Source organism: Nematostella vectensis, chromosome 6 (assembly GCF_932526225.1).
Source record: "Nematostella vectensis chromosome 6, jaNemVect1.1, whole genome shotgun sequence".
In the NCBI taxonomy this organism is placed as follows: domain Eukaryota; kingdom Metazoa; phylum Cnidaria; class Anthozoa; order Actiniaria; family Edwardsiidae; genus Nematostella; species Nematostella vectensis.
The window spans coordinates 12,296,541-12,322,997 of record NC_064039.1 but is presented as its reverse complement, the minus strand read 5'-3'; the positions used below and the strand labels follow the sequence as shown (position 1 = coordinate 12,322,997).

The following is a 26,457-nucleotide window of genomic DNA, read 5'->3' as shown; positions in this document are numbered from 1 at the left end:
AAACGTTTACTCAGTGAATGTTTAATGCTAATGAGGTAAATTGTATTCTGAATAGCCGAGAAGCCCTGTGCGTGCTAGTCGAGGTGTCAATCATTTTTAATACTTGCTAGTCGAGGTGCCAATCATTTTAGAGCTATCGTCAGTAATTTCAGCTTGAAACATATCTGGCATTTTAAATAGCATTATCAGTATTCCTTCTCATTTGAATTTCTTTTATTTTTAGCTCTGGACGCTGGGTGGTTTTCCCACTAATAGTGAATTTAGTATTGCCTACACCAGGGGCGTGAATAAACTGTTATGAAACGTTATCTTATGCACGAGCAGATTTTAATATTTGAAATACTAGGGTAAAATGAACAGTGCACGGACAGCAATCTTGCGTGAGCCAAAAGGCATCCTGTGAAAAAACACAGGATCAGTGGCAATCACTACCTTCCCCTGCATTCGCTCCATCCTTTTTTCCAGGACACACAAGATCCCTCATTTTCCCAAGCCCTTTGTCCTTGCTAGGCAGGCTATCAGAATACGGGAGATGTGTACTCTGTACCTGGTGGATCATTGTACAGGGTCCCTATTGTCATTTGTCTTTCATAACTGCAGGAATCTAGATTCATTTCTACAGGTGCCATGATACAATGCTTTGTTTTCCCTATTTTGTTCGTACGAAGCACACGCTTCTTCACTTGTCCGAACTTTGGCGATTTTTTGGAATTTGACCCCGCAAACGAATGTGACTTTTCAGTGCCAAAAGGGTGTATTGGTATTTCTTATGGTTTGGGCAGTTGAAATTTTCACCTTACATAAGGCTATGGACACAGAGTTGCTACCCAATTGCATTACACCCTAAATTTTTAGCGTTCCCTTTAAGCTTCCACTAGAGAAGGGTGTTTCTTTCAAACCTCACAAAAAAAACCTGGCTATGGGTGTGCTAATTACAATTGACAAATACACCCTGCTGTATTTTCTATTTTTTAGGACACTAACCTCAACATTGCTCCAGCAAATTGGCTTAGAGATGGCCGGTTTTCAGATGTTTTACCACAGAGTCGTAGACCTGTTGATTTTTCAAGGTATATAACCTTGTGCTTATAGAATTCTATTGATTTTCGCAATGAATTTGTGCTAATATTTTCTTATTCTAGTTTTGAGATTGCTCACACCTTTCTGGATACTATTGGTGATGTAGATGTGATTTCAGATGCTGAGGTATGAAATGACCTTTGAGTTATTCTTGCTCATATTTTAATCATCCTTGTTTTTAAAAGGGGGACTATCACTAGAAAGCTGAAGGTTTGAGTTTACAAACCTTTCAACCATTTAAAGGATTTGCATTAAATAATATTAAGTGTAAGTCATGTTCAAACATATAATTCCACCCTTAACTTCTAAAATTGAGCTGCTCTTTCAAACCCCTCAGACCTCTTTGTGGTTACAAGTAGAACTCGGTACTTTTTTCCCTACAGAACATCAAGAAGTTATTGAAAATGCCACATAGGTAAGATTGTTGATAGAGGCCTGCGAGTGTTGATAGAGGCTTGTCAGTGTTGATAGAGGCTTGTCAGTGTTGATAGGGGCTTGTCAGTGTTAATAGAGGCTTGTCAGTGTTGATAGAGGCTTGTCAGTGCTGATAGAGGCTTGTCAGTGTTGATAGAGGCTTGTCAGTGTTGATAGAGGCTTGTCAGTGTTAATAGAGGCTTGTCAGTGTTGAAAGGCTTGTCAGTGTTAATAGAGGCTTGTCAGTGTTGATAGAGGCTTGTCAGTGTTGATAGAGGCTTGTCAGTGCTGATAGAGGCTTGTCAGTGTTGATAGAGGCTTGTCAGTGTTGATAGAGGCTTGTCAGTGTTAATAGAGGCTTGTCAGTGTTGAGAGGCTTGTCAGTGTTAATAGAGGCTTGTCAGTGTTGAGAGGCTTGTCAGTGTTAATAGAGGCTTGTCAGTGTTGAGAGGCTTGTAGTATTAATAGGGGCTATGTCATTGTTGAGAGGCTTGTAATGTTGAGAGTCTTGTCAGTGTTGATAGGCTTGTCAGTGTTGAGAGGCTTGCAATGTTGAGAGGCTTGTCTGTGTTGATAGAGGCTTGTCAGTGTTGATAGAGTCTTGTCAGTGTTGAGAGGCTTGTAGTATTAATAGGGGCTATATCATTGTTGAGAGGCTTGTAGCATTAATAGGGGCTTGTTAGTGTTGATAGGGGCTTGTCAGTGTTGATAGGGGCTTGCCAGTGTTGATAGAGGCTTGCCAATGTTGATAGAGGCTTGGGTTCATGCAGCGTTCTAACTGACACTTTATTTAGTTGTGTTAACCTGCTCCAATTGCTACAGCTTACAATAGGTTTTATCCCTTAATCTTTTAGTAAGGGAGAGATTAGCATAGCTGTCCACAGGATTGGCAGGACCTTGCTCCTTGATGATCTGGATTTACCAGGCTTACTTTCTTATGCATCACAGGTATTTGCCTTATATATTATTCTTATAAAATATTACTGTATGGAAGTAATGAATTGTTTGTGCTTGTTACCCACGAAAGAAATGAAATGGGGTGTAAACGGTATACTTTTACTTGTACAAAAAGGTGTGGCAATGTTGCAATTCATTCTGTACCATTGACACAGCATGTCACTACACAGTCTTGTCCCTACAAAACTTTAGTCATGGATACGAAATTAAGCCAACCTCTTTTCCAGCTGGCAGTTGATACTTAGCTAACATTGCAACATCATAACCTACAATCTGTTACAAAATTAATGGGACACTTTCCCTCCCCCTTCCTCAATGTTGGAGGGCAAATGATCACCTTGCTACTGCTTGTGTTTTGAGCTAAAAAATCGCCTCTAACCAATATTAATCGGGGGAGAGAGTTGGCGGTTGTTCGTATGGGAAGTGTCCCACTTACTTTTGTTGAGGATTGTAGCTAACATTGCAACGTGACGTCAGAGAGTGAATAATAATAAAATCTTTAAAATAATGTAAGTCAGCCATTTCAGAAACTTTCTGGCTGAATTGTAAGCACTGAACATGCTTTGTTTTTTGTTGTTTTTATTTTTTTGCTGCAAAAAGCTGGAGCATGCATAAGTTTGTCACCCAAAAAGTCTTATTTCTTAGTGCAAGGTGCCTTATCGTTTTCATAATAGTCTTCAAATTGAATGACAGAGGAGGGTGCATTATTGACCCCATACAACATAAAGTAACTTCCTTTTACTGACCGTCAGTCATTGTTGACCAAGCCACTGCTTGTAGGATCTAGGAATGCTACCTATTCCAATATTTTTGTGTGTTTTTGTAAGGGAGGGCTGTACACGTTTATGTATGACATTACCTCATCATAATGAATGGCCAATTGTATTTTTTACCAGAGTGGAGGTTTTAGCAACTACAAATGGCTGCTGGATTTCTATTGTGAGCAAAGTGGGATACCAAAGGTATTGAGAAAGTGCAGTTTAAGCATACAAGTGAATATATAAAAGTGTACAATATGCAAGAAACAGATCAATAGCAGTTTAGGGAAATTATGATTTCCATTTTCTAATTGTTCAATAAATAATTTAAATAAACTATGAGTAGATAAATACGGATTTTTCAATTGACTTTTAACTGAGCTCCTTGGTTTAGAAGTTAAGATTACCACTCCCCTTTTCATCAAACTCAGCCTGGTGAACTTTGAATAGACAATTATTTTTTTCCTCTTTATCTTTCATGACCCCTTGACACTTCATGAACAGTGGTCAACACAGTGTTTTTCATATTACTACAGGGTGCTGACTTCAGGAAAAAGAAAAACAGAAATCAAGCAAGAGAAAGGGATATTCTCTCAAAGTTTCTCCATTACAGGTTAGCAAAGTTTTTTTTATTCATTTTATTCTTAATTTTAATTTCTAAATTCAAAAGCAGCACTTTCCTTACTGTGATGTTAGGTGATTTGTTTTCTAATTGATGTTTAAGACAATTTTCATGTAAATGGTTCCTCCCTGGGCGTGTAATTTGGCTTTCTCCGTGTAATCCACAAATTTCCGCTATTACCTCTTACCTTACCTTACCTCTATTTCTTGTAAAAAAAGACAGATATTCTTCGTAAGAGTGCAATATTTCGAACTGAATTTCGAAAACAAATAAAATGACTAGGCGTTCTTTGCTTAACCGCGAAGGCCTAGGACTAATAATAAAATACCTTTTTTAATTGGCTGGTGGCTAGGAGCCAATGAAAACTCGCCTAAGACATTTTTGCGCAAAAAATAAACCTTTTTCAAGTTATTTCGTGCTTTCCTTCGGTACAAAATGTAGTTTGGGCGTAACAGTTGATATTCCGTGTAATTTAGCGCGTAATTCAGTAAAGAATCCCGCAAAATTTTGATTTTTAGAGAAAATGTAAAATCCCACGTAATTTAGTGTGTAATGATTGATTTTCCACGTAATTTAGCAAAGAATCCCACATAATTTTGAGTTTTTTTCCGCGTAATTCCAGAAGCCCTGTTTAAGATACCCTCTATTACTGTATGTAATCGAGACACCTCCCAAGGATCCAATTTTTCTTAATTCTGGCATTATATGTAGGAAGCTTGTTGTATAAGTCAATCCAACAGGATTCAATAAGATGGAGCAAAGAGCACAGGTATTCTTTTGGATTAATGATGATTACAATAAAATGAATGGAATCATGAATCATGTTTAACTTCCAGTATCCAGCAAAGTAGTGAAGACCCTTCTAGAAGACCACCTTATGAGCAGCCAGCCACCCCTCCTGATGTCAAGCCAAACATCAGTGATCCAGGGGGGCCAGTTGTGGTGACAGAGCCAGAGGAAGAAGACGCTCTTCCAGAGGTAATACTGCAGTCATGACATGCTTTGTGTGTACTTTGCACACCATCATTTATTTATTGCAATTTTACTGCATGATTTTTAAAACACTTTTAAAATAATATTTTCAGAAAAGAAATTTATCTTGGACATTTCTGTATTTAATTCCATGAAAAGAAAATAACTTCACCTTACCTTCAAGTTTTTATTTTCAATACAATTTTATGATTTTTTTAGAAAAATTCTCACAACTTAAAATAATAATTGATGTCATCTAAATCAGAAGTACTGTAGCCTGCGTCACTTGCTTTTTCTTCTCTCGCCCCCTCCCTCTCCCTTGAGCCGCTACACAGGCTAGAAATACTGTAAAATAAAACTCCAATGATTTTCATAATCATGTTGGTTATTCTTCTTTCGATGGACAGGTTCTGTTTAACATCTTTAAGTCTGCTCTCGCAATAATTTCCTAATTAAGCCACTAGTGATCCAGCTATTTAGCAAACAGCTTTTTATGCAAGTGGTGTTTTATTTATTTACTTGCCTTTCCTAGCCCAAGCAAAGGTCTCCATTTCAGAGAAATATTCTGTGGCGTTTTGAGGACATTCATATGCTAGTTGGTTCAAATCTACCTATCTTTGGAGGAGGCAAATACCCTGCTGTGAGTCTAAGGCTCAGGTTAGTGCAAGCGGAATAAAGTATGTATTTAATATTTATGCTCCTTATCGCTAGAAATAGGATGAGCCAACATCCCCTCATTACATGATATCTGCTCCTTATCGCTAAAAAAAGGGTGAGCTAACATCCCCTCATATCATGATTTATGCTCCTTATCGCTAAAAATAGGGTGAGCCAAGATCCCCTCATATCATGATTTCTGATCCTTGCTAGAAATAGGGTGAGCCAACATTCCCACATATCATGATATCTGCTCCTTATCGCTAAAAAAAGGGTGAGCTAACATCCCCTCATATCATGATTTATGCTCCTTATCACAAGAAATAGGGTGAGCCAACATCCCCTCATATCATGATTTCTGATCCGTGCTAGAAATAGGGTGAGCCAACATTCCCTCATATCATGATCTCTGACCCTCATCGCTAGAAATGGGTTGAGCCAACATCCCCTCATCATGATATATGCTCCTTATCACTAGAAATAGGATGAGCTAACATCCCCTCATATCATGATATCTGCTCCTCGCCGCTAGAAATGGGTTGAGCCGAGATCCCCTCATATCATGATATATGATCCTCATCGCTAGAAATAGGGTGAGCCAAGATCCCCTCATATCATGATTTCTCCTCCTTATCACTAGAAATAGGGTGAGCCAACATCCCCTCATATCATGATTTCTCCTCCTTATCACTAGAAATAGGGTGAGCCAACATCCCCTCATATCATGATATCTGCTCCTCGCCGCTAGAAATGGGTTGAGCCAAGATCCCCTCATATCATGATATATGATCCTCATCGCTAGAAATAGGGTGAGCCAAGATCCCCTCATATCATGATTTCTCCTCCTTATCACTAGAAATAGGGTGAGCCAACATCCCCTCATATCATGATATATGCTCCTTATCACTAGAAATAGGATGAGCTAACATCCCCTCATATCATGATATCTGCTCCTCGCCGCTAGAAATGGGTTGAGCCAAGATCCCCTCATATCATGATTTCTCCTCCTTATCACTAGAAATAGGGTGAGCCAACATCCCCTCATATCATGATATCTGCTCCTCGCCGCTAGAAATGGGTTGAGCCAAGATCCCCTCATATCATGATATATGATCCTCATCGCTAGAAATAGGGTGAGCCAACATCCCCTCATATCATGATTTCTCCTCCTTATCACTAGAAATAGGGTGAGCCAACATCCCCTCATATCATGATATCTGCTCCTCGCCGCTAGAAATGGGTTGAGCCAAGATCCCCTCATATCATGATATATGCTCCTTATCGCTAGAAATAGGGTGAGCCAACATCCCCTCATATCATGATATCTGCTCCTTATCGCTAGAAAAAGGGTGAGCCAAGATCCCCTCATATCATGATATCTGCTCCTCATCGTTAGAAATAGGGTGAGCCAAGATCCCCTCATATCATGATATCTGCTCCTCGCCTCTAGAAATAGGGTGAGCCAAGATCCCCTCATATCATGATTTGTCCTCCTTATCACTAGAAATAGGGTGAGCCAACATCCCCTCATATCATGATTTATGCTCCTTATCACTAGAAATAGGGTGAGCCAACATCCACTCATATCATGATTTCTGATTCTTGCTAGAAATAGGATGAGCCAACATCCCCTCATATCATGATATCTGCTCCTCATCGCTAGAAATAGGGTGAGCCAACATCCACTCATATCATGATTTCTGATTCTTGCTAGAAATAGGATGAGCCAACATCCCCTCATATCATGATTTATGCTCCTTATCACTAGAAATGGGTTGAGCCAACATCCCCTCATATCATGATTTCTGATCCTTGCTAGAAATAGGGTGAGCCAACATCCCCTCATATCATGATTTCTGATCCTTGCTAGAAATAGGGTGAGCCAACATTCCCTCATATCATGATCTCTGATCCTCATCGCTAGAAATAGGGTGAGCCAAGATCCCCTCATATCATGATATATGATCCTTATCACTAGAAATAGGGTGAGCTAACATCCCCTCATATCATGATTTATGCTCCTTATCACAAGAAATAGGGTGAGCCAACATCCCCTCATATCATGATTTCTGATCCTTGCTAGAAATAGGGTGAGCCAACATCCCCTCATATCATGATATATGCTCCTTATCGCTAGAAATAGGGTGAGCCAAGATCCCCTCATATCATGATTTCTCCTCCTTATCGCTAGAAATAGGGTGAGCCAACATCCCCTCATATCATGATTTCTGATCCTTGCTAGAAATAGGGTGAGCCAACATTCCCTCATATCATGATATATGCTCCTTATCGCTAGAAATAGGGTGAGCCAACATCCCCTCATATCATGATTTATGCTCCTTGCTAGAAATAGGGTGAGCCAAGATCCCCTCATATCATGATTTCTCCTCCTTATCACTAGAAATAGGGTGAGCCAAGATCCCCTCATATCATGATTTCTGATCCTTGCTAGAAATAGGATGAACCAACATCCCCTCATATCATGATTTATGCTCCTCATCGCTAGAAATAGGGTGAGCCAAGATCCCCTCATATCATGATTTCTCCTCCTTATCACTAGAAATAGGGTGAGCCAAGATCCCCTCATATCATGATTTCTGATCCTTGCTAGAAATAGGATGAGCCAACATCCCCTCATATCATGATTTATGCTCCTTATCACTAGAAATAGGGTGAGCCAAGATCCCCTCATATCATGATTTATGCTCCTTATCACTAGAAATAGGGTGAGCCAAGATCCCCTCATATCATGATTTCTCCTCCTTATCACTAGAAATAGGGTGAGCCAACATCCCCTCATATCATGTTATACTGTATGCTCCTTATCACTAGAAATGGGTTGAGCCAACATCCCCTCGTATCATGATATCTGCTCCTCATCGCTAGAAATAGGGTGAGCCAACATCCCCTCATATCATGATTTCTGATTCTTGCTAGAAATAGGATGAACCAACATCCCCTCATATCATGATTTATGCTCCTTATCGCTAAAAATAGGGTGAGCTAACTCCCCCTCATATCATGATTTATGCCCCTTATCACAAGAAATAGGGTGAGCCAACATCCCCTCATATCATGATTTCTGATCCTTGCTAGAAATAGGGTGAGCCAACATTCCCTCATATCATGATCTCTGATCCTCATCGCTAGAAATAGGGTGAGCCAAGATCCCCTCATATCATGATTTATGCTCCTTATCGCTAGAAATAGGATGAGCCAACATCCCCTCATATCATGATATCTGCTCCTCATCGTTAGAAATAGGGTGAGCCAAGATCCCCTCATATCATGATTTATGCTCCTTATCGCTAGAATAGGGTGAGCCAACATCCTCTCATATCATGATTTATGCTCCTTATCGCTAGAAATAGGATGAGCCAACATTCCCTCATATCATGATCTCTGATCCTCATCGTTAGAAATAGGGTGAGCCAAGATCCCCTCATATCATGATTTCTCCTCCTTATCACTAGAAATAGGGTGAGCCAAGATCCCCTCATATCATGATTTATGCTCCTTATCACTAGAAATAGGATGAGCCAACATCCCCTCATATCATGATATCTGCTCCTTGACGCTAGAAATAGGGTGAGCCAACATCCCCTCATATCATGATTTATGCTCCTTACACTAGAAATGGGTTGAGCCAACATCCCCTCATATCATGATATCTGCTCCTTATCACTAGAAATAGGGTGAGCCAAGATCCCCTCATGTTATGATTTATGCTCCTTATCGCTAAAAATAGGGTGAGCTAACATCCCCTCATATCATGATTTATGCTCCTTAACGCTAGAAATAGGATGAGCCAACATCCCCTAATACTATGATTGATAACATGATTTTTCTCGTTTTTTTTGCAGGGACTGTGACAAACCAATAAATGTGCTGACTGGGCTGGACTACTGGTTGGATAACCTCATGTGTAATGTGCCCGAGGTCGCCATGTGTTACCATGTGGATGGGATAGTTCAGGTACCATACCACTGTATAAAGTACGAAAGAAAAGGGCAATTGGAGCCGACTTTATCCAGAATAATCCATTTTCATTAAATTTTCATGTGAATATGTGTGCCAAACACCAAGATTACTACACCTAAATCAACACAGAAATGACTGCAGTAATTCTTTCGAATTAAAACAAGACAGTTCTGTCCGAATCTTCTTAAGAGCAGATTAAGTTGCTTTTAGTTGTTGTTATTTTGTCACTAAAAGCTGAAGAGCGTGCCACCACTTAAAAAGTCACGCCACACTGAAAAAGTACATGGTACACATGGTTTACATGGTTCACATGGTTTACATTACATTGGATCTTAACCCAACTGCTAATGAAACGCTCCGTTGCCTGCACCCAGTTGACTCAAAAAGAAGTAGATTTAGTCAATTTGGTTTTGCGACAAGTGCTTGTACTAAAGATGGACATCGCCTTTTTGCAGTGGTTCTTTAATGTCCCATGATTACGGGTTGGTAAGCTTAAATAAGACAGCTATGTGGAGTAGCCGTCTGAGCCACGATAGATGCACATTGATCTTACCCTCAAAGTTTCTTTCATTTTTGTCTTCACCTTTGATCGAACGAAGAATATGAACTATTTTCTCAATGTCTATGCTTGTATAAATTACGCTTAATTCAATATAATTGTAAAAATTCTTAGTTTAGTAGTATTTTTTTAACGCACACATGTGTATGTAACGTTGTTTTTTTAACAGTGAAAACTGTCATAAATATTGTTCCAATTTCAATGAACTGAATTATTGTGCCTTCAGTATTATGAGCTATACAAGACAGAAGAACTGCCCAATCTCAAGGATAGCACCTTCTCGCCTCAGGTGGGCTTTGAAATTAAGCTAAAATCAAACTAAATTAAGATTTAGCTTTGCATTTTTTAGAAGTAGCCGTTTAGTACCAATATCACTTGATGCTGCACTTTTTGTATCCTCTCACATAAGAACATTGAGATATGTTGCTCCAGTGAATCTTCATATCTTCGAGCCAGTGATACCTTGTCTGACGGAATTTGAATTTATTTTTATACTTGTTGTTGTCTCGCCAATAGGTCGTCAAGGACATAGCAAAGAACCTCTTGTCTTTTATGAAGTCAAACTGCACGCAGGAGGGCCACACCTACTGGCTCTACAAAGGTCAGGATTTCTAATGACAAGCTGGTTTTCCTTCCATGTTGTAATTATTTTCAGGTTGAAGGGGTAACCTCTTGTTTTCATGAAGGTTATTTCTATTGATAAGCCAAGTATTCTTTCCATGTTATAACAATTCTCGGGTTGCACACCTCATGGCTCTACAAATGTCAGGATTTTCATTAATAAGCTGAGTATTATTTTCAAGTTATGATAATTCTTGGATTTAAAGGACACACCTGCTGACTGTACACCTTGGACAATTCTGTGGTGGCGCCAATATCAAATACAAAATAGATCTTCTATCTGTTTGAAATGTAACTACTACTAAAACTACTCTTCAATTAATTTGGAGTATGCTTTTGTATCCCCTAAAGGGAACTTTATAGGAAAAGGGTAACTACTACTAAAACTACTCTTCAATTAATTTGGAGTATGCTTTTGTATCCCCTAAAGGGAACTTTATAGGAAAAGGGTAACTACTACTAAAACTACTCTTCAATTAATTTGGAGTATGCTTTTGTATCCCCTAAAGGGAACTTTATAGGAAACTGCTAAAATATATTTTGTGATAAAAATTTGTTGACATTGTTCTAGACAATGGTTATATCATGTAGTACATGATTACATGAGTACATAATTAGAGATAAGGAATGAAGAAAGAGGGATCGTTTCGTTCCTTCGCCTCCTTTCCGCTGTATTACTTCCCAATGTTTACAAGCGCGAAAGCATCTTCAGTCGCAGTTGTTTCCTTCCGAATGTTTATTAATTTTGTCAATGTTACAGGTAACGATAGCGAAGTTGTGAAGCTCTACGATCTCACTTCAATCTGTGAAGAGGTATGTGAGGTTTACGTGGTCGACTTTTTTTCTTTTTTTAATGCTATGAATACCCGTGAATGTGTCGGAATGATACAACTGTGAACGTGTCGTAAACTTTGCATTACATGATCGTGTGTACACGACTTTATCTTTGCCCTGGATTAGCTATGACGTTAGGTTTTCGTGACGTGATCGTAGAGTGATCGTGTGGACTCGACTTTATCTTTGCCCTGGATTAGCTATGACGTTAGGTTTTCGTGACGTGATCGTAGAGTGATCGTGTGTACACAACTTTATCTTTGCCCTGGATTTGCTATGACGTTAGGTTTTCGTGACGTGATAGTAGAGTGATCGTGTGGACTCGACTGTCTCTATGACTATCGATGACCTAGTAGTCTTGTCCTTCTAAATCCTAGCGGGATGGGAATAACTACCAGAATCTGTTCACTGTTCCTGTGGGTATGCTGTTCTTCAGGTAAGCGAAATTCTGAAATGGCCCCTATAACTGTTATTTTCTTTACTTACCGTAATTTCTCGAACAAACTCTTATATGAAAAAAAAATATGAAAACTATAACCATATGACACGGTAGCAGTCCTACTACCCCATGTTGATTGCTGTTATCGTTAGCAAATAGATCAGGAACCTTTGATTATGCTTTTTTTGAACTTGACATTGATCAAGACGTTTATCACTTACTTGTTAATTAATCAAAGAGGCAATATTAAATTGGAATTATATTACCAGCATTCCCATGTCCTTTAGTTTTAGTAAGATGTGCGTTTTTTGTTTTTATTTTTATTTTCTGAGGTCATGTTTTTTTTTTGCAGAGTGGCGAAGAATATGATGAAGCAAAGAAGGCTAAATTCACGGTAATGTGTGTTCACACATTCATTATCGAAGGATTAAGTTTTTCTATCATTTAAAAAAGAAGTTGAAGAAGAAGAAGAATTGTGTAACTGTAATAATTAAGAAAAGTGATGAGAGAACATGAACTAACATGGACGTGGAATTCAGGAATCGTTATAATTTAAGTTTTATTCATTAAATTTATTTCTGAGATGTATTTTCAGGGAACAAGGCACCGTTCGACTGCTGCTTGATAACTGTTTAACACTGATTGAAGAGCATAATTTCCCTGAGGTATAAGAAACAGTTAAAGTTGTGAAAACAGGTATATACAGTACACCGAGTCTGTCTCATTCGGGAATTTCTTTTCTTGCAGATCGTGGCATCGGCTAATTATCTGCTATCAGAACTCTACTCTCCCGATAATGTGCATATTACACCACACGAGTCATCAGGAGAATCACAACACAGCTCGAAAGAGGACCTTACCCTGGGTGATTGCACAGAGGATAATGAAAATACCCCACCGGACGAGAGTGTAAATGTGAGTAATAACTTATACATTATATATAAATAGCCATGCTTGACTCTAAGAATGCCCCTCATAATGAAACTCTGTAATTGTCAGTATTAAAACATACAGTGATACCTCCATTTTGCGGCCACCCTGTGGACTGTGCAATGTTTCCCCTTAATAGAGGTAAGATAGAGTAGGTGAGTTGGCCGTTTTAGAAAGGGCGGCGTCTTTTGATAGGTGGCTACTTCATGGAGGTATCACTAAAGTTTGTAGAGAACAATAAGGAAAGGCCTACGATAGAAGATTATGGATTACAGTAATAATGAATAGCTTCGCATGCGTGCACTTGTTAACCTTTTGTATAAGTCGTTTAACGGGAATTTCTTGATTGCTGGGAGTTTTGTACGATACTTTGGGCGGGATTGTAGGTCCCGTACAAACAGCGCCAACATCTTGCTCGACTGACCACAAAGAATATGCTCGTATTTCCTTTGTCTTGTGGTCTTCGTGGTTAATCTTATGTTTGTTGCTCTGCAAATAGATTCTCGACGTTCGTGAACTCTCCACTCCTGGCATGTACCAGGACGAAGTGAAGCAGGTGAGGAGACTTTACAACAACATAAGCGTGTGAAAATATAACATTAAAATAGCTCTGCATTGATCTCTCTCACACGCTTTTTTTTCAGAGGGGGGTTCTAGCCTTTCGTTAAAGGGGGGTTTGAGTCAGTGACAAAGGGGGGAGAGGGTAATTTTTTTTTTTGTTGCATATGGCTTTCTGGCAGCCCAAGGGGGGAGGTTTAAACCCCCTTAACCCTCGCCCGTAGATCCGCTACTGATTTTATGGAGTTACTTTATGGAACTCGTTTCTGACATTATATTGTGTGCATCGCAGATGGGCTCGATGTTGACTGGGAATGTGGAACAAAGATGCAAGGCTGCGCTTTCTTACATCGTGAAGGTAACTACATGTTTCTACGTACATCACAACATCAATACGAGAATTTAAGCGGAAAAGTTCAATTCCCTAGGGTCCACAGGGTGCCCAACTCGACACCGAGTCTGTGGGGGAATCTTATAATGACGCATATAAGGACGCATTCAGAGTTTTATTATGAAATTTTGTGTCTATCGCTCTGCCTAACGGTTAGTCTGCCATGTTGGTTCTGTTTTCAAACTTCTCGAGGTGTGAAAAGAGGGCGTCCCCATTCCTTTTATAGCGCGGTTTCGCGTTTAAACCTGTGCACTGGGAGAATTAGTTTTGTCTTTGTTAACAAAATCAATTAATGGTGCACATTAGGGCTTACTGTGCCTCAAAATGGCGGCCGCATCGCATGATGAGCTTCACCATGGCAACAGTCAAGCCTCGTCCCAGGCCCCCATCCCCTCCACGGCGTTATCCATACGACACGTCAATAAACCTGAGCCCAGTTCCCCCGATCCACTCCCCATCGCCAAGCCAGACATTCCAGGAAAGAACTCCTTAATCCTCATTAAGCCTGTTAAATGGAAGTCCAAGTCCACTGCGCTACTCCTACGTAAGGCTGCCACGGTTTACCATTCACTAGCTTGTGTCTCGAACTCGAACGGAAAATACGGACGAGGCTTAAGGTTTTGTAAACTGGCATTCAAGTGTTTTGAAGCCCAGCAGAGATTCGCGGATAGGACCTCGACTTCTAGCCAAGACAGTGCCATATTGCGTTCAGTCTTGTGCGCATGTGCTGACGCTTACCTGATGCTGGCCAAGTGTACCGAAGGCCTTTCCATGCACGGCGAAGACTTCAAAAACTTGTCTAGCGATGACCTCGCGCTGTCTGAGTCGGCAGGCGAGTGTGTCAGCGGTATACCTGGCACGTTTTATAGCAAAGTGGAATTTATCGTTTCCATGGAAAGGAACTTTTGTACTAGGTGAGTTCAATTCCGTTAATTAATAGTTAGAAGTAGTATATATGGGTCAACTGTAATTAATTGTTAGAAGTAGTATATATGGGTCGACTGTAAGGCAGTTTTGAATAGTACAGCGGTACTTTGACAAGGCGTACAGCGTTATATCCAGAAAATAAAGAAAATCTTAGCATATGATATTTGGCTAAAAAGTCTAAACAACCGTTATATCAAAAAGTTGAGATACAATTCTTTTGTTGGGCAAAAAAAAAATAGAGAAACAAAAAAAAAAATTACGACAGAGCAAATGCATGCCACACCCGAACCCGTATGTCTAAGTATCGATTCTGTACTTTGGAAAATTAGTTATGGTCGTTATGGTCGTTATAATATCGTTATTTAGGGACGGCATGTGGATCTTTATTCCGAAATTCGTTGTATTGAGGTTTCACTGTTTTATAGATATCGAATTTGCCACTTCTTCGACCAATAAATATTGGAAGCAAGATGAAATAGTCCAGGTTCGCATTCTTTTACAGTACCGCTCACGAACATAGGGACATTGTTCGCGAAACTTTCGCGAACAAAGTTCGCGAAATTCGCGAACATATAGACTGTTCGCGAACAGATGCAAAATAAACGGTTTGACGAACGGTAACGTATGATCCAGGGCTTAATAACAGCTGGAACAGCGAGAAGCCATTTATTTGACAAAGACTTGTATTAGACAGAGAATTAGTTTGGGGAATGAATGCCGATCGCTTGATATTCCTTGAAGATTTTCGAATGTGTGTTAACTGCTAGCGAATACTTTTAAACAGCGGGAAGCCATTTATTTGACAAAGCAAAGACTTGTACTAAACACGGGAGAATTAGTTTGAGGAGGGAATGCCGATCGCTTGATATTTTTCGAAGATTGTCGAATGTGTGTTAACTGCTAGCGAATACTTTGAAAAGCCGGAAGCCATTTATTTGACAAAGCAAAGACTTGTACTAAATGAACGCGAGTTTGGGTTTTTGACAAGTTCCATGTGTATACCAGCGGGAATTTCTTTGATCCCAAAATAAAACAATGCCAAACGTATGATGTTGCTGGATTAGCGAACGCTGTGTCCGATAGTTCGTGCTATATTTTATCCTTGTCCTTGCTTATGTCCAGCGGGAACAGAATTTGAAACTGAACTATTGAGGGTTGTTCGATTGGCTTCATACAAGATAGCCGTATATACATAGCACGTTTACGCTATCTTTTTCGGCTAATTCCTCTAAGGGCTATCGACCTACGGTATAAGGCTTAAAATATGAATAGTACAAGATTATGCAACTATATATTCTTTGGTTTCCAGACCTATATTATCGAACATTATCTTCTAGGGCTATATTTTAATATTAGGCTCGCATAGTTCACCAAAAACTGGTACTCGACTCTTCCGAATTTTCGTCTTATTATACTTCTCCAGGGTAGACCACGACCATCTGGGTTTTGTGACTGATTAGGCATGCAATGATACATCACCCATCCCTGGTAACGCGATATGCGCAAACGAAGGTTCAACGGGTGAGTACGCAGCTCTTACAAGATGCAATTTGATTGGGCAAATGAACAATATCCGCACCTCGACACAAAGAAAGAGAAGAATAGAGACAAAAGAACTCCTTTGTAGAACAAAGATAATAGGAGACAAAGCAGCTGCGTACTTAGTCGGTCCAACCGCTGTTAAGGCCTTTTCACGTACTAATACATACAACTTAACATGAGACTATTGGCTTGGTCTATAGCGTTGGTTTATGGATGTAATTTGATGAAATGTGACGTTTGACGTTATTTTCTATGTATTATTATATTATTTTTTATATATTTATATTTATATATTTCGGGAGCGCATACGCCGGATCATATGCCGGATAAGACCCATCTTTTTTTTTTAATAATTCCTGATTTAACCAAGTTTTTAGTTCTGAAAGTTGTTTACGTTCTCTATTCAGTTAAACTGCCTTCGAAACGGTTTTTCAAAATTAAAAAAAAAAGATTAAAAAACTCATTTATAATGCCGAATAGTTTATCCACCTTTAAGTCTGATCGTTACGGTTTTAATCAGAATTTTATGAATTTTCGCGTGAAAATTTTCGTTTGCAGGCGGTTAGTTGTCCATTTTATGTTTTCTAAAATAATACCTCATACTTTTTAAATATTGAAAATCGCCTAAACACAAAGTATGGTAATGTGGTTTTATCTGACTTGAAGTGACAAAATTGTGATGAAATTGGAGTTAAATTGTTTTCTATTGGAAATCACTCCTGAGGTGAGATGTACAAACACGCCCACGTATATTAAAAGTCTCGATTTTTCAAAATTGATTTTTATTCCCAAAACTGATGCACCAATAATGATTTTCTCTAATTATCAGCATCTTCTGTCCGTTCTTACCGACTTCTTTTTTATTTTAGGACTTGTGTTACTCACAAATGTATATTATCCGGCCATCTGTTAGAATTGTAATTACTAAATTTGCTATATGTTTTTTTTATTCTATTCATTTCGTTATTAAAGTTTTCCAATAACATTTTCCGCCACATAGCTCTTTTATTAATTGTAGTCAACAACAAATACAAACAGCTGTGTTTAATTTTTTTTAAAGGGCTAGCTTTTATTTCTTACATTTTCGAACTTTGTTTTCTTTTTGTCTCTTGTATTTATAATTATAAGCTGGATCTTGTTGATTTCAAGCTTCCATATACTTTTTATGTTGTTGTTTAGTCTCTTTTAATTTTAATTAATTAATTTTAATTTCAACGATTCAAATACATCATGTTTGTTTTTACTCGAGATTTGCTCATTTGTTCCTTCTGGGTTGGCACTGTCTGTATTAACAACATATCTTGCTAGACAATTAAGCAGTTTTAACTCTGCTACTCGCTGCGCGGTGAAGTAAAACTTTTCTTCGTATCCTAATAATTGAAATTATCTCTAAAAACTGCTTGGAACTGATTGCGACTGGAAAACGCAGTGGAAAAGAAGGAACATCGCCAGTTGGCGATACTGTTTTCCTATTGCTAATATTTCTTGGGACTCTTGGGATTTCTTGAGAACACAAGATCTGCTTGGATTCGTATATCAGCAACTTTAACATATTGGTAGGATCTATGCGAGGACCTTCTTTCTAGAAACTCAAAGTAAATTCATCCTCGTCCTCTGTGATTGGACACCTGCTAGCTGTGAATCGAAATCTCAATGTATGCCGTGCTGTGGCTGTAAAGAAACATCCGACAGAGCAGGGAACCGATGGCATTCGGATGGTGATAGTAAATTGAATGTTGCTGAATGTAAATTGAACGTTTGAGAGGGAAAAAAACGAAAATTAATCAAGAGAGCAAGAAAAAAAAAAGAAACTTGAGAGAGCGTCTAGTGTTTGGATGGAAGTGTAGTAGCAATAGAACTATCCTAAAAAAGGTGCCTTCTTAGAAATCGCTTGACTGGTATAGCGAACATGAGTGTTTTTGACAACAATCGTACTAAGTGCTTCATATTCGTCACATGGGAGGAGTTAAGCACTACGTATTTCGTGCTGAGCGCAGTGAATGGCGTCTTCTCTGTCATCGCTGCCACACTCAACGCTCTCATCCTCCTTACTGTCCTGAAGTCGCCCTCTCTCCGCACGCCGTCCTACATCTTCCTGTGCAACCTCGCTATCTCTGACCTGGCCGTCGGGGTTTGTATCCAGCCTTTATGTTCAGCAGTGATGGCTCTACAAGGACTTGGTGTAATGGCAAAGCACTGCACCCTTGTTGGTGCATTCTCAGTGCTCTGCATTTACTTCGCCGGGATCTCTTTTATTGGTGTTTCCCTCATGAATTGTGATCTTTACCTCGCGCTGTACCTTAACCTGAAGTACGTATGGATAGTCACCGTACCCCGCTCCATCTTACTGACAATCACTAGTTGGATCTCCCTCGCAGTGTACTCTGTTCTTTGGGTGTTCGTCTTTAAGTGGGGCGAGACTTTCGCTTTTGTGACGCTAGGGATCATACTGTTTTTCGTGCTCCTGAATGTGGTCGCGTACCTCAAGATCTACCGGGTCATACGGCGTCACAGACGGCAGATACAAGTTCAGAGCCTTGCCGTAAGCGAGACAAGTGATGGTACAAACACCATGAGGCGAAACCGGAAATCCGTCAAGGGAACCTTCTATGTGTTTCTGCTGTTTCTCTTTTGCTACGTGCCGTACATTCTCTGCTCCGGGCTGGTCTTCTTTCTCGGTCTTAATGAATGGCTTGAGAGAGCTGTGCAGGTTTCGGTGACGATCATATTTTTGAACTCTAGTCTCAATCCGCTGCTTTACTGTTGGAAGAGAAAGGACCTAAGGGAGAATGTTAAGAGGGTCATCAAAGAGTTGATTCCTAGTCATCTGACCTGATGCGGTTGTTTTCATCAACATCATCACCATTGACATTTTATAAACCTATTTCAAATAAGGTTGCACTAGAGAATCTGTGTCGTACGTATCCTGCAATGGCTTATTGGTAACGTATAAATGGCTGAATCCAGGTCTTATATGAATAATATTTACAGGCACACAAACAAGAAACCAACAATTTTCATAACCTGGATTTTATTTTATTTACGCTCATTTGCCTATTTGATTGATACCCATGAAGCATTGCGCGTTACAACACATGAATTCTCTGAGTGCAACCCTATTTGGAATAGGCGTATATAATCACCATCGTCATCATTTTCGGCATCGTTATCATCAACATTTTTATCTTATTCACAGACGTCATCTTTACTATTACTATCATCGTCATAATCACCATCATCTATCTCACCCTAAACTAAAACTGTTAGCATTACCATCTTCATCAATAATATAATTCATAATTCGTCGGTCGTTTTTATTACTATCATCACTATCCTCAACATAATCATCAATTATTACCCCCTTAATGTTTTAGGATATAGCCAGCCTTGAGAATAACAATTAGCTGTTAGAAAATCACCCGTAAACAGAGTAGAAAAGCAATTGCAGGGAAAGAGCTTCGTGGTTTCAGTTTAAGAGCCGACGGAAACCTCAACCAACCGACAAGATACAAAAGAATCTATTAGAATCCGCGCTATTTAACAGGCCATCCGCTCTAAATTATCAGTCACATCCTCAAAGAAACTTCCAATAGACACACTGCTTTTACAATTTTGAAATATTTTTCGCGTTTCCCGTCACAAATCATCGAAGATTGTTAGGTAATCGACCGGAAGTGTAAACTGCTGACAATGCGGCTTTAATTATCTCTTCTATAGGCATGTAATTATCTAAAGGAAATTGCAAATCAGTGATGATGATGAAGGTACACAGTGACACGCTTGACACTGATCAGTAGAAGACCCAGGCGATGGGTGATGGGGGAGACCTTCCGATCTCGACGACAGAGCAAAAAAATGGCATGACATTTTCCAATTCTCAATATATATGCTAAAGATTCCGCATACAAGGAGTTCCTCTGACCATAAGCGTAATTCCAAATTTTAAAGAAATTTTGAAGATATGAAATTTAGATATTAGCGAGAAAAGTTGGCTTAATTTCTGATCAGAGCCCGACTAAAAACAAGGAGAATTCATGTACTTTGAACATTTGAAAATTGCACTTCAAGCCTCATATCTCGAAGACGAATCCATTAGAAAAAATACACTTTTTGATGTGTTAGTTTACATAACATAAGGAACCTCTATGCAAAAATTCAAGCTTACCGAAGTTAACAAGACCTTATTTTGGGAAAACTTGCCATTTTTTGGCTCTGTCGATCTCTACCATTTTACGGAACTGTTTCGTGGTTCCGAAAAAAAGGCCAGGCTGTCAGACACAGGAATGGGCCCTTTCACGAAAGCCGTCGTCTATCTAAATAGTAGATACAGCAAAACTGTTTGTTTCGTTAGAATCATTCAAATTTGTTTAACTTTTTTTTTCTGTAACCAATAAATATGTCGGCATAAGTACAAATAAATTGAAGTGCACCAGGAAGATTGACAAGATTGTTTCCACATACTTTGAATCTTGAAAATTCTGATATTTTTGCCTTGGGAAGAATGGACTCAATTGGTACAAGAAGTCCATGCTGACAGTTTTCCAAAATAAAAAGCTTTAAGAAAGCCTTGCCTGTTCGCAGGCGTTTATTAGCGGAGCCAGCGCGACCGTAGGCCGTGCGCGGAGCTCCATAGGTATAGAAATATGGTATAACTATGCGACTTGCTTTTGGTGATCATTGCGCGGGTACCCTGTGGTGACACTCGCCAGTCAGTCAGCCGCGCAACTCTCAGGCCCCATTCGGCCCCGAAATGGCGGCTAAATACAAGCACGGAGCAAGAGAAAAAGTTCTTGTCATGCCTCGAAGTTCATGTCTTTTTGCCTCAAATTTTGTGACTTAAGTATAAAGTCAACTAGAGGAGATCTACTAACATTCATTCACGCCAAGATTTATGTAAGGATATGTCTGGTTTTAGCTAGTAAATTTAAGTAAGTAACAGTTCACATTAAAAAGCGACCACAACCACAAGAAAGCGACAAAAACAATGCAAGGTGAGTTTCAGACGACGATTTGTATTGTCTATTTAGGATATGACAGTTATTGGGCTTTTTGTTGTCTTTTTTGTTTGCTTTGAGAATACGAGTACTTAACTTAGTAATCAAATTATTTGAGCATAACACCTTTTGTTTTGACATTCTTTGTTCTGAATTGATTGTGTTGAAATATCTTGATTGTGTTGAAATATTTCATAAAGGCTAACCAATATCGTGTTACATTTGTCATATACTGCTGAAGACAACCGTTCTTGTCTTTATATCCTGTGCTCTTAGTCCTAAGAAGATACATATCCTTAGAAGATACAGCAACTTTTTCAACTTTCCGAGGATAAAAAAAAATTCAACCCCTATTGCCAATATGTATTGTTGTTATTGTCTGCTTCTTGCATCTCATGTGTTTATTTTTTCAAATAGTTGTGGTAATTAGTCAGATTATAAATGTCTTGAAGAAAAGATTGTTTTGAAAGAAATTTCACTCTTTTATGAACCAGGGACTACCTGAGGGCCAAGAGGAATGCTAAAGACTGGAAGACATGAGAATTGAAAATCATGTCTTGAAAGATAACAGTAGGGAGTTCTTATTCACTAGTCATTTGATACCCCCACACCCATGGTCCCAGGGAAAGGTGGGGGATTTAACTTTAATAAAAGCCTGTTTCCAAGTTAAGATTCAAAAACAGTCAATACCACCACCCCTCTTGACATATTCTGGTTAAAAAGTAATCTAAAACCCCACCTTAACCCCTGACTTCCCCAGGACCATAAGGGAGGGGGCTCAAATGACTAGGGCATTACTATGTGATTCAGCAGTACACACTCAATAGGTTTTTTTTTAGAACAAGATACTTATATTGTATAAAACTATAAACCAACTTTTGCTTTTTAAATAATAAATCTGTAAAGAAAACAGTTTTCTATCAACCTAAAGATAATGGGAAAGGGGATATTTTAGGAAAGTACTGAATATAATTATCACATTATTTTTATTATATTTTCTTTTCAAACATTTTAAGAAGAGTGATATTTCTTTCTTTTCCTTCTCCCTGTTGACTATTTTTATGCAATTGATGCTCTTTGCTATTTCCCCTCTACACCAAAAATAAATTAATGAACAGATTTGATTTTTAGATTAGAAATTTTTATTTAGTACTTTCACTTATATCTTCTTTTAAGGATTTCCTTTCCAAGTCTCTTTCCCATTACATTTATTTTAGAGGTTTATATTTATTTCATTGGAATGGTTGGATCCAGGGTTTCTAAAAACACCAAAATATAATGCATTACTGGATGTATATTTGTAGATATTAATTTCTATGGGGATGGAAAATCACCACTTAAAATGGTACATTAAAACTTCAGTATTGCATCTTATCTAAAATTGTGTCTGACACTATATTCCATCTTTGAAATCCTGTTTCATCCATTACTTGTTCTTTGCAAGGACAAAGCTTGTCTGAATGTAGCTTTACAAATGTACATTAATGGAATTATTATTAAGGGGAAGGGTTTTTAGGGCAAGATACTTAAACTTTATAACACTAGCAACAACGGGCCACTATATGGTAAAGGGGGGTGCACCAATATGTAATGGGCTTATACGCGGAACAAAGTGATTTTCTTGAATATCTCGCGAAGTATACATGGTTTAGCAATAAATCTTGGTATAGTGGTAGATCGTGGTAACTTACAACAGTTGGAATTGTTGTTGCCATGGAAACACGCCCAATTGCATAAATTTGAATTTTAATTAGCTAGAATAATTCAAGTAAAAATGGGGAACATTTAGGCAAAACAATTTAGAAATCTTAAGCCATACATTTGTTTATTGGCATAACACATGTATGAAATAGCCTTTGCACCTGGTCTAGCTATTAATTTTAGCGAGATATAGATTTTTTATGTTACCACGGTAACCGTTGTCATGTTAACGGGGTCGATGGACCAGATGCAAAGGCTATTTATTATGGGGCTTTTGATTATGAATAAATATATGTGCTTAGAACACCAATTTACACTGCATAAGTTTTCCCCATTTTCTTTTAAAGTTGTTAGCTAATTAATATGCACATTTGCTGCTTCCATGGCAAAAGACTGTGCAGATCATGTTTTTCTCCTATGGTTATTCACCATGCCAAATTTGGTTGTTGTAGGTTATCGCAGTCTTGTATTTTTGAAAAATGCTTAGATATCCGCGTATAAGCCCATAAGCCTAGAATTTACAATTAGACTCTTGACAACTTTGACAGCCATATTCACACCAGGAATTGTGTTTGTTAACTTTGATGTACTGCATAATTGAAATTATTGAATAAGGGCTGGATCCATTTGGTTGGTACAATAAATAAATCTCAGTAAAGAGCAGGAATCTAGATCCCCCAAAAATACCTCGATCAGTCAACACAAAAGGTGTTCAATGCTGGCTCCGCTTTAAGGCAGTGCCTAAATCTATATATTAGCGATTTTTGGGCGCGTGTCCACCCTTCCTTTCTTATCAAACTGGTGCACCGCCAGAACAAAACAAGATGGCGGTCGCCTAATTGTGCGCGAGTAAAAACGAGTAAAAGTACAGTAAACATCGCCTAAGTCGACACTTTCGGGACTAAGATTTTCATGACGGCTTATAGACGACCTACGTGTAAGTCGTCATTTCGACGATTTGTGTGTAACCTGCCAAAATGACGACTTGAATGTGCATCTCGACTTGAAGAAGAGATAGCTACTACGTTACCATGTGAACACTTGTAGTTTGATTACCGTAATCAATACATCAATGACTGTGTCATGACTACACAGGTAGCCCAGGCTCACGGCGAGTGTAGGTTTATTACAGAGTTAGTATGAGCGTACAGAGTTTGTATGAGCGAACAAATCTCGTTGAAATAAATATGCTGATTTGAAAATAAAACAGTAGCTTGACATTGCTGCTACTCAAACCTGCCATTATTAGTCATTTTAAGCTTTTTTAGCCGCTGCGAATGCCTTCTGTAGAAGGCGACGGGAAAAATTCGCAGCGGCTAAAACAGCTTAAAATGTCAAATAATGATTACTCGAATGTTTGGCGCGCGTCGGGACTAACGCGATGCAAAATCAATTGTTTTTATGTTGTTGGGACCGGGATTTCTGCGGCGGCTTAGGCACATGGGCGAATTAGGAATGGCGTGGAAATTTAATTTAAAATGTTATACCATTAAATCGGGACTTTCTCGGAAGTAACGACTTTGGAACTTTGGCGGCTCTCACATTTAAGGCTTCCAAAGCTAGTCAAAAGCGAAAGCGCTTGCACGAACCACTCAGCAGAAAGCTAAATTTATAGGCGCTCACTGTCACCCCACCCCTGTCGATTTGGAAGTTCCGTTGAGACTGAAAAGACAAATAACGGTGTATCACATTTGCAGTGTTGAGCTGTACGAGGCGGCGCTAGACCTGATGGGTAAAGATACTCAAGAGGAGGAGTTCGTGAGCATCGCTCGTCGCGTTGGCAACGTCAAGAACGAGTTGGGCGTGCATTATATGAACTGCGCAGCAGCAGAGCTACACCGCGAGGTACCCCCGACTAGCGCCGAGCGGGACTTATGGCGGAAAAGCATCTCGTTCTTTGAGAGTGGAATACGCGCCTTCGAGACTATTGACGACAGGTATCTGATGGTTTTTCCCGCCTGAAATGCGTAGTTCCCGGATGATCGCGCGCGCCTTATAATAACACGACAAGGTCTGCCTGTGCGGGTTTTTACAAAATATACTTTCAGCCTAAAATTCATTGAAACTAATGTAACCAATTCTGAACTTTTTCTGATGTAGCTTTTTGCTATTTCGTTAGGGTAAATGAAGCACTATCAACCTTATTTGGCTGTATTCTAGTAATCACTTTAGGATTTTCAAGGCATTGTTTACCGGTTTTGAGATTACGTGATTGGCTGTAACTGATTGTCATCTCTCTAGGGCAAATATGGCATTGCTGTATTCAAACTCTGGTCGACTTATGCGGCTGTGCGCGCAGGCAGTTGCGGGATACGGGACAACCCGCGGGCAGTTCTCACAGGAGGAGAGAGCATTCTTCAACAAGGTAAACTGAGATCATGTGCGACAGACAGATACTACACATTACTGTAATATAGAATATATATAAGTACAGAGTTTTGTAAACATAAATTGTTTGTTTGACACTTTTTCTAAATCGACTTGTGTCGCCATTTATTTTTGCTTTTTTTATGTTGTTTGTTAATTTTGATTTTTCTGTTTGTTTATTTATTATTTGATATTTTTTCTGTTTAATTGATTATTCAACGGTCTATCTGCGTCTGTCCTCCCTCCGTTTTCTGTCTGTTCGGTTTAGTTATCGATCTGTTTCTCTTTTTTGTTACCTTTTTCTTTTCTCCCCAGGCTTTCGAGCTCTATAATCAGGCTCTGCGCACCTTAGCGGAGCGGAGGGTATGTCCGGGAGTCTGGGACACAGTCACGTGGGAGCTTAGTGGAGCTTACAACTCTATGGCCGTGCTTCTACAGGACTACCCTCCCCTCTCCTTAGTCTCCCATCAACAGGTATAAGGCGCAAACTACGGGTTATATCAATAGGTATACAACAATACCCTAGGCGCAAACTACGGGTTATATCAATAGGTATACCAACAATACCCTAGGCGCAAACTACGGGTTATATCAATAGTTATACCAACAATACCCTAGGCGCAAACTACGGGTTATATCAATAGGTTTACAACAATACCCTAGGCGCAAACTACGGGTTATATCAATAGTTATACCAACAATACCCTAGGCGCAAACTACGGGTTATATCAATAGGTATACAACAATACCCTAGGCGCAAACTACGGGTTATATCAATAGGTATACAACAATACCCTAGGCGCAAACTATGGGTTATATCAATAGGTATACAACAATACCCTAGGCGCAAACTACGGGTTATATCAATAGGTATACAACAATACCCTAGGCGCAAACTATGGGTTATATCAATAGGTATACAACAATACCCTAGGCGCAAACTACGGGTTATATCAATAGGTATACAACAATACCCTAGGCGCAAACTACGGGTTATATCAATAGGTATACAACAATACCCTAGGCGCAAACTACGGGTTATATCAATAGGTATACAACAATACCCTAGGCGCAAACTACGGGTTATATCAATAGGTATACAACAATACCCTAGGCGCAAACTACGGGTTATATCAATAGGTATACAACAATA

The 26,457-nt window shown here is 39.1% G+C and overlaps 2 protein-coding genes across 5 annotated transcripts in view; both read left to right on the top strand.

The window, feature by feature from the left end:
• LOC5521032 (erythroid differentiation-related factor 1) overlaps positions 1-26,457 on the top strand; it is a 38,716-nt gene that overhangs the window by 1,557 nt on the left and 10,702 nt on the right. For 3 of the 4 annotated variants that reach the window (XM_048729454.1, XM_032366026.2, XM_032366027.2), the window contains exons 3-24: positions 976-1,070; positions 1,143-1,206; positions 1,464-1,495; positions 2,349-2,442; positions 3,348-3,413; positions 3,746-3,822; positions 4,668-4,809; positions 5,336-5,460; positions 9,324-9,435; positions 10,227-10,289; positions 10,517-10,601; positions 11,382-11,434; positions 11,833-11,891; positions 12,247-12,288; positions 12,490-12,559; positions 12,642-12,809; positions 13,324-13,380; positions 13,675-13,740; positions 14,080-14,687; positions 24,635-24,874; positions 25,179-25,302; positions 25,620-25,778. In XM_048729454.1, coding sequence (XP_048585411.1) covers positions 976-1,070; positions 1,143-1,206; positions 1,464-1,495; positions 2,349-2,442; positions 3,348-3,413; positions 3,746-3,822; positions 4,668-4,809; positions 5,336-5,460; positions 9,324-9,435; positions 10,227-10,289; positions 10,517-10,601; positions 11,382-11,434; positions 11,833-11,891; positions 12,247-12,288; positions 12,490-12,559; positions 12,642-12,809; positions 13,324-13,380; positions 13,675-13,740; positions 14,080-14,687; positions 24,635-24,874; positions 25,179-25,302; positions 25,620-25,778 — 2,601 coding nt within the window. Of the gene's footprint in view, positions 1-975; positions 1,071-1,142; positions 1,207-1,463; positions 1,496-2,348; positions 2,443-3,347; positions 3,414-3,745; positions 3,823-4,542; positions 4,601-4,667; positions 4,810-5,335; positions 5,461-9,323; positions 9,436-10,226; positions 10,290-10,516; positions 10,602-11,381; positions 11,435-11,832; positions 11,892-12,246; positions 12,289-12,489; positions 12,560-12,641; positions 12,810-13,323; positions 13,381-13,674; positions 13,741-14,079; positions 14,688-24,634; positions 24,875-25,178; positions 25,303-25,619; positions 25,779-26,457 lie in introns of those variants that run through there. The other variant, XM_032366028.2, reaches the window with a different exon arrangement.
• On the top strand, positions 15,596-19,747 carry LOC116604117 (adrenocorticotropic hormone receptor-like). The gene has a single exon (XM_032366037.2). It carries the CDS (start codon positions 18,152-18,154, stop codon positions 19,076-19,078), a length of 927 nt encoding a protein of 308 aa, XP_032221928.1. The 5' UTR covers positions 15,596-18,151; the 3' UTR covers positions 19,079-19,747.

What these genes read in the sequence shown, in the direction of transcription:
- LOC116604117 (XM_032366037.2), top strand. Translation starts at nt 18,152, where the DNA reads ATGAGTGTTTTTGACAACAATCGTACTAAGTGCTTCATATTCGTCACA.